Here is an 11,784-nt window from a genome sequence, read left to right as displayed (position 1 = left end):
AACAGAATCATTCACTCACTGGATGCAATCCAACCATCTAAACTGACATCACAATTTTATTGATGTCCTTGTTTCTTGTCAATGAAGTTAGTTGGAGATGAGAAAGGTCTACCTTTCCAAATCATATCTGACTGCATGTAGAATAACTATGAGACCTCACCTCAGTTCCCTTAAATGGAGTTTGGCAGTAAATCATGTGCGTAAGCAGCAACATTCTTCAGCAAATGTTAACCGATTCGTCTACTTGACGCAAGGTCCTACCAGCTGTGCACGCACGGAGCAGCTCGAGCTTCTTTCACCATCGAGTATGAGCATCCTCATCATCGGACAGGATTTAAGAGCGCGTTCTAAAACTCGTTGGGATGTTTTTATCGCATTTGGATTCATATGATTTTAAATGTAATACAGATTTTTTTTAAACCACATCAAACCAACTAGCCGATTCACTTCAACTCCAGTCTTTAACTCTGAGAAAACCTTTTAAGGTAAGGTTATATTGAAACGTTTTGGAAACGTTCAACGTGGGCGTTATTTGTGTTTCCTGCATAGTAGCCTATCATCCATATGCATCAATATTAGTGTTTATGATACCGTTATAAACATTTATATTATTTGGTTATGTTATATTATTTTTCTTGTTAATAATATTCTGAATAATGCATGTAGGCACTGAATAAAGATCTGTTACTTGGATCCGTTTTGAAAACTTGTGTTCCTGGGTTTTAGTCTAAAGATGTCACTGATGTTTGGGAAAGCAAGGAGTTGTAACTTCTCTGCTATCCCTGAGGGGGGACAACCTGAGGTCAATGTGGTCATCCTTGGAGTGAAGGGCTCAGGAAAATCAGGTGGCCCACCCATCTTTTTCCCTTTTCTCCTTCAAATGCTATTGGATTGATTTAGTGTTTATTTTTAAACATTAGTGATGTTTAGGTTGGTTTTATATTGTGTTCTGCCACTTAATATACACTGAGTAAACCAAACATTAGGAACTTGCCTTGATTTGTCGTCCTTAGTATTTGTAGTGGAGTAGATCCCAGTTTTGTTTACATTTTATTCCAGTTTTGATAGACCCAGTTTTGATAGTTTGTTATTCATGAAAAGCAATCTACTCCTATCTGATATTTCATGGGAGTGTTTATATAAAAACAGGGTTCCCATTCCCCATTTGGGACACTAGATTGTACAGTGTGACAGACTGACAACAAAGAGCTGAATCTAAACAGGAAGTGAATGATTCCCTTCTCTCTTTTCAGCGTTGACTGTCAAATTTCTCACCAAGCGCTTCATCAGTGAATATGACCCCAATCTAGGTAAGCTGCCATTTGTTACCTTCTGAAATAAAATGCAATTGTCAAGAAATGTCTTTGTTAAATAAAATCATTTTGGCTCTGTTCTAACATCCCCTCTAGTACCATTTAGAATCACGCTGTGCATTGGGAATGCCTTTTATGGTTGGCTAGTATGGACATTAGAACACCTCTGTAATAGTTTGTGTACACTAACTATACAAGAATCGGCAGATGCACTTTCAGAGAAATGTACAATAAACTTGTTCATATTGAAACATGAATGACTGTATTGTAATGTTGGGTCCATGTTGTGACCTCCATGTTGTGTTCACTGCCATCTAGAGGATACTTACTCTTCTGAGGACATGGTGGACCAACAGCCTGTCGTTGTGAAAGTTATGGACACAGCTGACCAGGTGGGAAGAGTCTTTTTTGAAAGACTATACTACTGCCGTTGTGCCCTTGAGGCACTGAACTGCTCCAGGGGCGCTGCTCTGCCGCCGGCGCTCTGCCGCGGTTGGATAATGTGACAGAAGAAAAAAAGGTTTTCAGATTTGCATTGAACACAGAGACAGAGGATGATAGTGAGGAAAGATAGAGGCTGTGTGAAAGGGCAGTAGGTCGGATCCAAACCTGAAGACGTGTGTGCCGTAGGCTGGGGCATTACCATTACAAGAGCCGGGACACAATGACACATTTTCTGTGCAAATGGAAACCATTTGAAGATCTATTCTAAATCAATTGATACGTCTTCTAAAGCCTTTGCCACTAATTGTTTTGAAGTGATGACCTTTTCCCCTTGTCTGTCTCTACCGCCAGGACGGCCCAGTGAACTGTGAGCGCTACCTCTCGTGGGCCAGTGCCTTCCTTGTGGTCTACAGCATAGACAATAGACGGAGCTTTGAGGGCTGCCAACAGTACCTGGAGGCCGTCACCGTCCACACCAAGGCCCTGCAGCCCAAGACCCCCATTATACTGCTGGGCAACAAGCTGGACATGGAGAGATACAGGTGTGTAGTGAATTGGTGGGGTGGATGGAAGTCCGAGTGGGACTCAAACCTGCAACTACTTGTCTGTTAGTGTAATGCCTGAGACATTATACCAAGAGGCCCAAACGTCTTGATGAGATTCCGGTGTTATAGCTACTAAGTATTGCTGCAGGCGCTCAGAGCTCACTACTGGCTCATATCAGCATAGTCAGCAGCAGCAATACATACCACAGTAGTTAGACATGGAGAGATACCGGTGCAGAGGTCTTGCATGCCAAGATGTCTGTTTAGGACTGTTAGAGATACAGCTGGTGGATGTTTAAGAGATACAATATAACCCGGTTCATCCCCACCAAGGCGGACCTGCGATTCAAACCCACACCACAACGACATAACATACTCCAAAAGTCCAGGCATGTCTTGGTCCGGGCCGACAGTGCTTCCAGGAGGAGTGATGCCATCCTCAAAGTTCTGTTTTGGCCCATAGCCTCTCAAGTAACACCAAAGCGTTTTGCAGCTCTAGGCCTACTTGTAGTAGTCATCTGAAAGCCTGAAATGAAACATCATGTCAGTCCTACTCAATGTTAATGCACACCCCCATCACTGCTGCATGTGTGGCAACCCAAGCCCTCTTAGCTGGTGTTTATGGAAACAATCATGTTTATTCAAGCACTTCCAGTAAAGTTGATTCATGGCAAGACTCCAACCACTTATATTTGTCTCCCAGTGTAAGATGTCTTCATGTTGCTATATTTATCCAAAACATATAACGTACAGCTATGTATGAAGCAATAATGGCCAGCAGACTTATAGCCACTCCAACACACCTTATTTTTTTTCTAGGTGTAAGACGTTGTCATGTTGCTAGTAACAAGGCATGATGTGTAATTAACATTTTTTGTGGGACAACATTTCTTTGGTTCCATCAGATGACGTCCTGACAACTGATAGACAGAAATGTTCTTGCAACGTTGCCCATGAAACTTGTCTAGAACATTAATATATTATTATTATTTCTCCCCAATTTTGATCTTGTCTCATCACTACAACTCCCCAACCAGCTCGGGAGGCAAAGGTTAAGTCATGTGTCCTCCGAAACATGGCTCGCCAAACCGCGCTTCTTGACACGCACCCGCCAGCTGCACCAATGTGTCGGAGGAAACACTGTTCAACTGACAACCATTGTCAGCTTGCAGGCACCCAGCCTGCCACAAGGAGTCGCTAGAGCACAATGAGCCAAATAAAGCCCCCCCGGCCAAACCCTCCCCTAACCCGGACGACGCTGGGCCAATTGTGCACCGCCCTATGGGACTCCCGATCACGGCCGGTTGTGACACAGCCTGGGAACGAACCCTTAGTGCCTTAGACTACTGCACCTCTTGGGAGGCCCAAACATCAATATGTTATGTTTGGAGAATATGGCAACCATGTTCTGTGTATGTTTGGTGGGACATCGATGGAATATTCTCCAAACCCACAGAAAACTGGACACTGGACATGTTTCCCACGAAACATGTCTAGAAAATGTATATTTTAAGTTCTGAGAACATGGTCACTGAGTTCTGGGTTATATTTGAATGGAATAATCTCTTGGGACATTCCTATGAAAACGTTAGTTTATGACCTAATAAGACTTTTAAAGGAACGCTCTCTAAAGTTGTGGGAAAGTTTGTTGTTAGCTAGTTAGTTAGTAAGGATGTATGGTGTGTGATTGACTAAGGATATGTGCAAAGTTGGCACATTATAGTATTGATTATAGGGGTCAGTGTGTTTTGGAGCTGTTTAAACTAAAGGGCTTCTCTTTTCTCTCTCTCTCTCCCTCCTGTTTTCTCTTTCTCTCTCTCGCTCTCCTTCTCTTCTCTCTCTCGCTCTCTTCTCTCTCTCTCCTCACTCCCCATCACCCTGTCTCTCCCACTCTGTCTTTCAGGCAGGTGAGTAAGTCGGACGGCTCGGCCCTCGCCACCCGTTTCGGCTGCCTGTTCTTCGAGGTGTCTGCTTGCCTGGACTTCCAGTCTGTCCAGCGGGTCTTCCATGAAGCCGTGAGGGAGGCCAGGCATCTGGGCGGCAAAAGGAGCCCCCCGTTACGTCCCCTTTACATCAGTGAGGACAACAAGCCATTGTTCAGCCTCGCCACCGTGCCCCCGTTCACCACCCCCTGCTACAAGGAGCTCCCAGTGCCCGCCACCGCCAAGCTGGTGACAGTCAAGTCGTCACGGGCACAGAGCAAACGGCGGGCACCCACGCTGACGCTGCTCAAGGGCTTCAAGATCTTCTGATGAGTCGATGGAGAATGAGACCAGACTTAAAAAATGTAAATTTGAGACTTGTCTCAAACTTGTGCTCAAAGACTTGAGACTTATGCTCAAACCTTGAGACTTAACTTGGACTTGTGCCAGAGACTTGAGACTTGACTGAGTGTCTCAGGCTCGAAGACTTGACTCAACCTGGACTTTCCTAAAGTGACTTATTGACAAGTCTGCCATAGTGGCTTACAATATGGACAAGTGAGAGAACTGTGAAATAGGTTATGAGAGACAATGGACTGTGTCAAATGTGAAAAACAGAAGAAAATGGAGCCAGAATAACATACAACCAAGCCATCAACATACTGTATGCAGCAGAAGCTGTCATGGTGATATCACCATCACTTCGTTGGAGCGTGTACCAAAACATCATGATGACTTACTGCACCTTCAAGTGAGGAGAAGGAACAGTAATTATCATGATCATGATGACTTACTGCACCTTCAAGTGAGGAGAAGGAACAGTAATTATCAGAGCTCCTTGAGAGATGGACAGTAATGGACTGGTGTTTAAACTGTCATTGTGAATGTTGAATTTATATTGCCAAAGTTTTCAAAGTTTGTCTTGAAGTCAGTTACTGGGACAAAGCTATGTTAGTTGCCAAATGTATTGTGGTGATTGGAGTGCATATGACGGTGATGGTGCTGGTATCACTGTAGTATAGATTGCTGACACTATGCACATGTATTTTTATATCCATTTTAATAAGCTTTAAAGGAAAACTAATTTTATCGGTTGAAGACATATGTTGTTCATGTAGATACATGTTTTAAGTTATTTGATGTTATAACACAAAGTAGCAAGTCAATCTGAGTAAAAGGCCCAGTGCAGTCAAAATTCAGTTTTTCTGTGTTTTATATTATACAACAGTTGATGAAACTAACACTGTAAAAGTGTGAAAAATGGGATCAGTGTAATTTCCTGATAGGTGCTGGTTTCTAATCAGCAGGTTTGCATGGCCGGGAGTTTTGGCTTTCCATGGGGACATCACCATGCTATAAATTGGTTCATAGACAAATAACAAAGACAGTTCCAAACATCTCTGCCAATAACAGCTGGTTTTCAGTTTTCCCCTCCCATCTCAGACCACTCCCAGACAGTCTGAGCGAAATTCTTGCTTGAGAAATATGTTTTTGCTAAAAAAGCATTTTTTGCCAATTTGAATGGAAATCTATTACAGTAAGGTACTTAATTGCTACCCAGTAATGATTTGATATTGATATCAAAACAACTGCATTGGGGCTTTAACTTCATATATACATCGTTTTCACGAGTTGTGGGCGCCCTCCTCAGGCTCATCAGTGTAACAACGGTTGCATTTTTTATAACTTAAAACACAGTTTTATACTATTGTATGCTAATGCCATCCCAACCAAAATTACAAAACAGAACTATTTTGATATGAACAGTTTTATTTCCTTATTGTAAATACTGCAATTGTTGGAATGCTTTTATAACACAATGAAAATCTATCTTACATATGGAGAGGTGGTGTGATGACAAAAGTTAACCCACTGAATTCTGTTTTCTATCCAAAACATCTATATGTGAATACTCTCTCACAAGAGCGTTCCACTATACTCACAGCAAGATCATTCCAGTTGTATTATATTAGGATCCCCGTTAGCTGATGTCATGACGTCGGCTAATCTTCCTGGTGGCCAGCATTATAACTAAAAATACTGTACAAATACAATTACAAACGAGATGTATAAAGATAAGTTTGATCTTCCAATCTTAATGTTATCTCAGACCATGTTTAGTTGCCTTTTAGTGTTTCCCAAGTAGATTACACATGAACAGCTTATGACACATGGTTTTTAAGTGTTCCTACATACTGTCAAGAGACATAGGAAAACTTTTCACTGCACTATAAACAACACGTTGCACTTCTTCATGACCAAAAAACAACATTTACTAACTATTTGGTATCCCAAATAGTTGGTTGCGATGTTTCGACGGCCAGCAATGTTTACAGTAGATGTATATTCCATTGCTGAAACTGCAAACAACAAAGTACTTGTGAATGATGACTGTGATACTGCACATCTTGTACACAGCATTATTTGTAGTAGTTGTATACCCTTTTCACACTACTGAGCCAAGTCAAGCTGTACTGCGCTGGCATGGTTACGCATCCACCAATAAAATATCTGGCTCAGCACAGTACGGTCTGGCTCAGCACAGTAGTGTAAAATGGGCATTACAGTAATTAAACAGACAGTGGTTGTTTAAGTTACAGGTCAAAATAAAACAACTTAAAAGGACAGTTATTCCTAAGTAAATAGGAGTTTCTGTTCTGCCTCTGCAGAGGAGCAGTAATGAGGAACGTGGCTGTTATATCTCTCTCCTTCATCCCTCTACCACCACTCCCTCTTCTGCCTCCTCTTTCTCTACCTCAACCACCTCCTCTTTCTTCAACACCTCCTCTTTCTCTACCTCCGCCAACACCTCCACTTCCCCCTCAGGCTCGGGGTACAGGCTGGACACGTTCCCGTCATTCCAGGTCACCACAATGTCCCCCGGTTTGAGCCCCTCTACCTCCCCGTTGTCCTGGAGGGGCTTGGCCTGGCTCACTGGGATCTCAGATGGGCTCATACTGACCTGGACATAGGCACTGTTGACAGAGTTAGTTCTTTGACCTCCAACTTCCGTGACGATGACCTGTAGTTCTTCCGCCTCCGGCTTCATGGCCAGAGCCGCCGCCTTGTACTTGGCTATCTTATTCCGGTTTCTGTGTGGAGGATGATGGGAAATGTAGTCACTGTGATGTAAATAAAGATGGCCAGACCAGCACGCACAAATATGGCGATTTCTTTTGTTTTCTTCCATAACAGGTCCTTTATTTAGGTTCCACAGAGCCTTTGGTTGCATCCCAAATGGAACCGTATTCCCTACATAGTGCACTACTTTTGACCAGGGGCCATAAGGCTAGGGTGTTATTTGGGATGAACACTTTGTTTGGATCATTTACTGTTGTTGACCATAAGTATCTTCACCATGTTTCATAATTGAAGACACATGAGATATTTATTGTTTAGAATGACAGTGTATTACATTAGTATTTTTGAGTTGAGTGGGTAGACATTAGTCTACTTAAGTTGAGTAAGTGTCAGATAGGGGCTTACTTGTTCGCCATGGAGCCCATTCCCAGAAGCAGACAGCCCAGCAGAAGGGCAGCGAAGGACAGAGCCAGCATCGCAAACTTCCAGGGAGTTGCTGTGACGACAAAAACACACAGTTGTAACTGCGGAAAATCTTCCCACCGTTATAAAACCCCACAGGACATTTCAGAGGTGATCAAATACAAAACATTGGAACTTGGACCAACTGTGCACTTAACATATTTTTTTTTTACAGACTTGGCGAGAATAAAAGTTTACTACCATGTAAATCTGACTATGAGAAAAAGCGCTTCACTATAACCAATCCCTTTATGGAGGCTTTGGGATCAGATCACATAAATGACACCACCACCACTACAGTGCCATGAAAAGTGAAAACTGATTAACTGAGTATATATTGTAAGAACAAACTGCTCAGTAGGATAACATAATGGAGCTGGATAACATAATGGAGCTGGATAACATAATGGAGCTGGATAACATAATGGAGCTGAATAACATAATGGAGCTGGATAACGTAATGGAGCTGAATAACATAATGGAGCTGAATAACATAATGGAGCTGGATAACGTAATGGAGCTGAATAACATAATGGAGCTGAATAACATAATGGAGCTGGATGACATAATGGAGCTGAATAACATAATGGAGCTGAATAACATAATGGAGCTGGATAACATAATGGAGCTGGATAACATAATGGAGCTGGATAACATAATGGAGCTGGATAACGTAATGGAGCTGAATAACATAATGGAGCTGGATAACATAATGGAGCTGGATAACATAATGGAGCTGGATAACGTAATGGAGCTGGATAACGTAATGGAGCTGGATAACGTAATGGAGCTGGATAACGTAATGGAGCTGAATAACATAATGGAGCTGGATAACGTAATGGAGCTGGATAACGTAATGGAGCTGAATAACATAATGGAGCTGGATAACATAATGGAGCTGGATAACATAATGGAGCTGGATAACATAATGGAGCTGGATAACGTAATGGAGCTGAATAACATAATGGAGCTGGATAACATAATGGAGCTGGATAACATAATGGAGCTGGATAACGTAATGGAGCTGGATAACGTCATGGAGCTGGATTACATAATGGAGCTGTCATATCAAATAGCTTACTTAAGAACAATCCAATCATACAGTGCCTTGCGAAAGTATTCGGCCCCCTTGAACTTTGCAACCTTTTGCCACATTTCAGGCTTCAAACATAAAGATATAAAACTGTATTTTTTTGTGAAGAATCAACAACAAGTGGGACACAATCATGAAGTGGAACAACATTTATTGGATATTTCAAACTTTTTTAACAAATCAAAAACTGAAAAATTGGGCGTGCAAAATTATTCAGCCCCCTTAAGTTAATACTTTGTAGCGCCACCTTTTGCTACGATTACAGCTGTAAGTCGCTTGGGGTATGTCTCTATCAGTTTTGCATATCGAGAGACTGACATTTTGTTCCCATTCCTCCTTGCAAAACAGCTCAAGCTCAGTGAGGTTGGATGGAGAGCATTTGTGAACAGCAGTTTTCAGTTCTTTCCACAGATTCTCGATTGGATTCAGGTCTGGACTTTGACTTGGCCATTCTAACACCTGGATATGTTTATTTTTGAACCATTCCATTGTAGATTTTGCTTTATGTTTTGGATCATTGTCTTGTTGGAAGACAAATCTCCGTCCCAGTCTCAGGTCTTTTGCAGACTCCATCAGGTTTTCTTCCAGAATGGTCCTGTATTTGGCTCCATCCATCTTCCCATCAATTTTAACCATCTTCCCTGTCCCTGCTGAAAAAAAGCAGGCCCAAACCATGATGCTGCCACCACCATGTTTGACAGTGGGGATGGTGTGTTCAGGGTGATGAGCTGTGTTGCTTTTACGCCAAACATAACGTTTTGCATTGTTGCCAAAAAGTTCAATTTTGGTTTCATCTGTCCAGAGCACCTTCTTCCACATGTTTGGTGTGTCTCCCAGGTGGCTTGTGGCAAACTTTAAACAACACTTTTTATGGATATCTTTAAGAAATGGCTTTCTTCTTGCCACTCTTCCATAAAGGCCAGATTTGTGCAATATACGACTGATTGTTGTCCTATGGACAGAGTCTCCCACCTCAGCTGTAGATCTCTGCAGTTCATCCAGAGTGATCATGGGCCTCTTGGCTGCATCTCTGATCAGTCTTCTCCTTGTATGAGCTGAAAGTTTAGAGGGACGGCCAGGTCTTGGTAGATTTGCAGTGGTCTGATACTCCTTCCATTTCAATATTATCGCTTGCACAGTGCTCCTTGGGATGTTTAAAGCTTGGGAAATCTTTTTGTATCCAAATCCGGCTTTAAACTTCTTCACAACAGTATCTCGGACCTGCCTGGTGTGTTCCTTGTTCTTCATGATGCTCTCTGCGCTTCTAACGGACCTCTGAGACTATCACAGTGCAGGTGCATTTATACGGAGACTTGATTACACACAGGTGGATTGTATTTATCATCATTAGTCATTTAGGTCAACATTGGATCATTCAGAGATCCTCACTGAACTTCTGGAGAGAGTTTGCTGCACTGAAAGTAAAGGGGGCTGAATAATTTTGCACGCCCAATTTTTCAGTTTTTGATTTGTTAAAAAAGTTTGAAATATCCAATAAATGTCGTTCCACTTCATGATTGTGTCCCACTTGTTGTTGATTCTTCACAAAAAAATACAGTTTTATATCTTTATGTTTGAAGCCTGAAATGTGGCAAAAGGTCGCAAAGTTCAAGGGGGCAGAATACTTTCGCAAGGCACTGTATCTATTTTACTTGTAATTTCCCAAACAATGGCCATGGATCAGTTTGCTACCCCAACATTAACCTAATACAACACTAATAATACCCTTTTCACACTATCAAGCCAACCTTATCTGTACTGTGCTGGCTTGGCTATTTTCCTTCCTCATTGTCCTTTCCAGCAAGGCACAGAACAGCTTAACTCAGTTTGGCTCAGCTCGGTAGTGGGAAAAATTTAGCTTTGTAAAGAGCATAACTTACGGTCCTCGGTGCGATAGAACCATCTGAGGAATTCTTTCTGTTCATCGGTCATACCAGGAGGCCCCGCTTTCTGCTCTTCCGCAGGTTTCACCTCAAACTCATCGGGATCGCTCGATGCCCTTTTGGATCCTGCAGGTGCCAATACAAATATACAAACACATGTTGCATCACCATCCCCTGTGTTAGTTTTTATGCTGACAAAATGGTGGCCACAATGGCACCATGTGGCCAAGGTGGGCTTTAGGACTATTGTGGAACGACATTGAGTTAATATCTTCTAGCCTAGGTTTGAGAGGCCCATGCTGTATCAATTCACACAAAGCCCCAATCTAACAACTGCTAACTTGTGATGAAGTCAATCATTCAAAAGGAGATGAAAATGTTACATTATTTTCAACATCTTGAGTGCTTATTTGGCTCATTCTAGAGCTTCACTCATGTAAGTCAATTTACACAAAGATCCAATTTCATGCCATGAGGATTTGTTATACAGTCAGTGTTAAATGTAAATTAAGCGATTAAAAAACTATTGAGGCAACAACAATCACTTACTGAGCCTCTCCTGGCATATATCCCCTTCATCCAGAGACCTCCACTTGGTCTGCTTGCTCCTGTGGGACAGCTTCAGTCGTTTCCCGTCTGTGGAGAGCTCCAGAGAACTGTTCTGACTGATCAGCCTGTTCAACTCACACCCCCACCGCAGCCCCCCATCCTCTACCCCCTCACAGGGTACAGTCTGGACAGGGTCAGAGTGGTGGGCCGACAGGCACCTGGAGGTCCCCACACGCTCCAGGAGACTCTGGTCCCTCCAGATCCACTGCTGGAGAACTGAGTCCAGGTTGCATTTATTCAGCTGAACCAGGCCCGTCTTGGGGAAGTCCTCCAAGCACAGGCTGTGGAGGGTGTTGTGGATCATGAAGCTACTTACCCCTGGAAGTGCAGTATAGTGGACATGCACTGAGCGTAGTGTTATGACAAAACAAATTATATTTTAATTATTTTATTTAACTAGGCAAGTCAGTTAAGAACAAACACTTATTTTCA

General features: G+C 42.5%; 2 protein-coding genes across 6 annotated transcripts in view; one reads left to right on the top strand and one right to left on the bottom strand.

The window, feature by feature from the left end:
* The first annotated feature begins 161 nt into the window (after nt 1–161).
* Nucleotides 162–7,386, top strand: LOC110513924 (ras-like protein family member 12). Its single transcript, XM_021593566.3, has 6 exons — nt 162–485; nt 727–845; nt 1,254–1,310; nt 1,632–1,705; nt 2,109–2,299; nt 4,206–7,386. The coding sequence occupies exons 2-6, from the start codon at nt 734–736 to the stop codon at nt 4,552–4,554; spliced, it is 783 nt and encodes a 260-aa protein (XP_021449241.3). The 5' UTR covers nt 162–485; nt 727–733; the 3' UTR covers nt 4,555–7,386.
* The window catches only part of LOC110526684 (uncharacterized), a 9,182-nt gene continuing 2,665 nt past the window's right edge, over nt 5,268–11,784 (bottom strand). For 3 of the 5 annotated variants that reach the window (XM_090222815.1, XM_090222814.1, XM_090222816.1), the window contains 4 exons: nt 11,293–11,670; nt 10,741–10,869; nt 7,711–7,801; nt 5,268–7,316 (listed from right to left, as the gene is read on the bottom strand). In XM_090222815.1, coding sequence (XP_090078941.1) covers nt 6,935–7,316; nt 7,711–7,801; nt 10,741–10,869; nt 11,293–11,670 — 980 coding nt within the window. In that variant the 3' untranslated portion in view covers nt 5,268–6,934. Of the gene's footprint in view, nt 7,317–7,710; nt 7,802–10,740; nt 10,870–11,292; nt 11,698–11,784 lie in introns of all 5 variants that reach the window. The other 2 variants (XM_090222817.1, XM_090222813.1) reach the window with 1 other exon arrangement.

Source organism: Oncorhynchus mykiss, chromosome 26 (assembly GCF_057628025.1).
Source record: "Oncorhynchus mykiss isolate SJ-2025 chromosome 26, ASM5762802v1, whole genome shotgun sequence".
Taxonomy (NCBI): Eukaryota; Metazoa; Chordata; class Actinopteri; order Salmoniformes; family Salmonidae; genus Oncorhynchus; species Oncorhynchus mykiss.
This window is presented reverse-complemented; position numbering and strand designations above follow the sequence as displayed.

Bases quoted from the DNA above. Each gene is read 5' to 3' on its own strand.
- LOC110513924 (XM_021593566.3), top strand. From the start codon at position 734: ATGTCACTGATGTTTGGGAAAGCAAGGAGTTGTAACTTCTCTGCTATC. The intron at 1,311-1,631 runs GTAAGCTGCCAT...ACTGCCATCTAG, and splicing joins TGAATATGACCCCAATCTAG to AGGATACTTACTCTTCTGAG. The intron at 1,706-2,108 runs GTGGGAAGAGTC...CTCTACCGCCAG, and splicing joins TTATGGACACAGCTGACCAG to GACGGCCCAGTGAACTGTGA.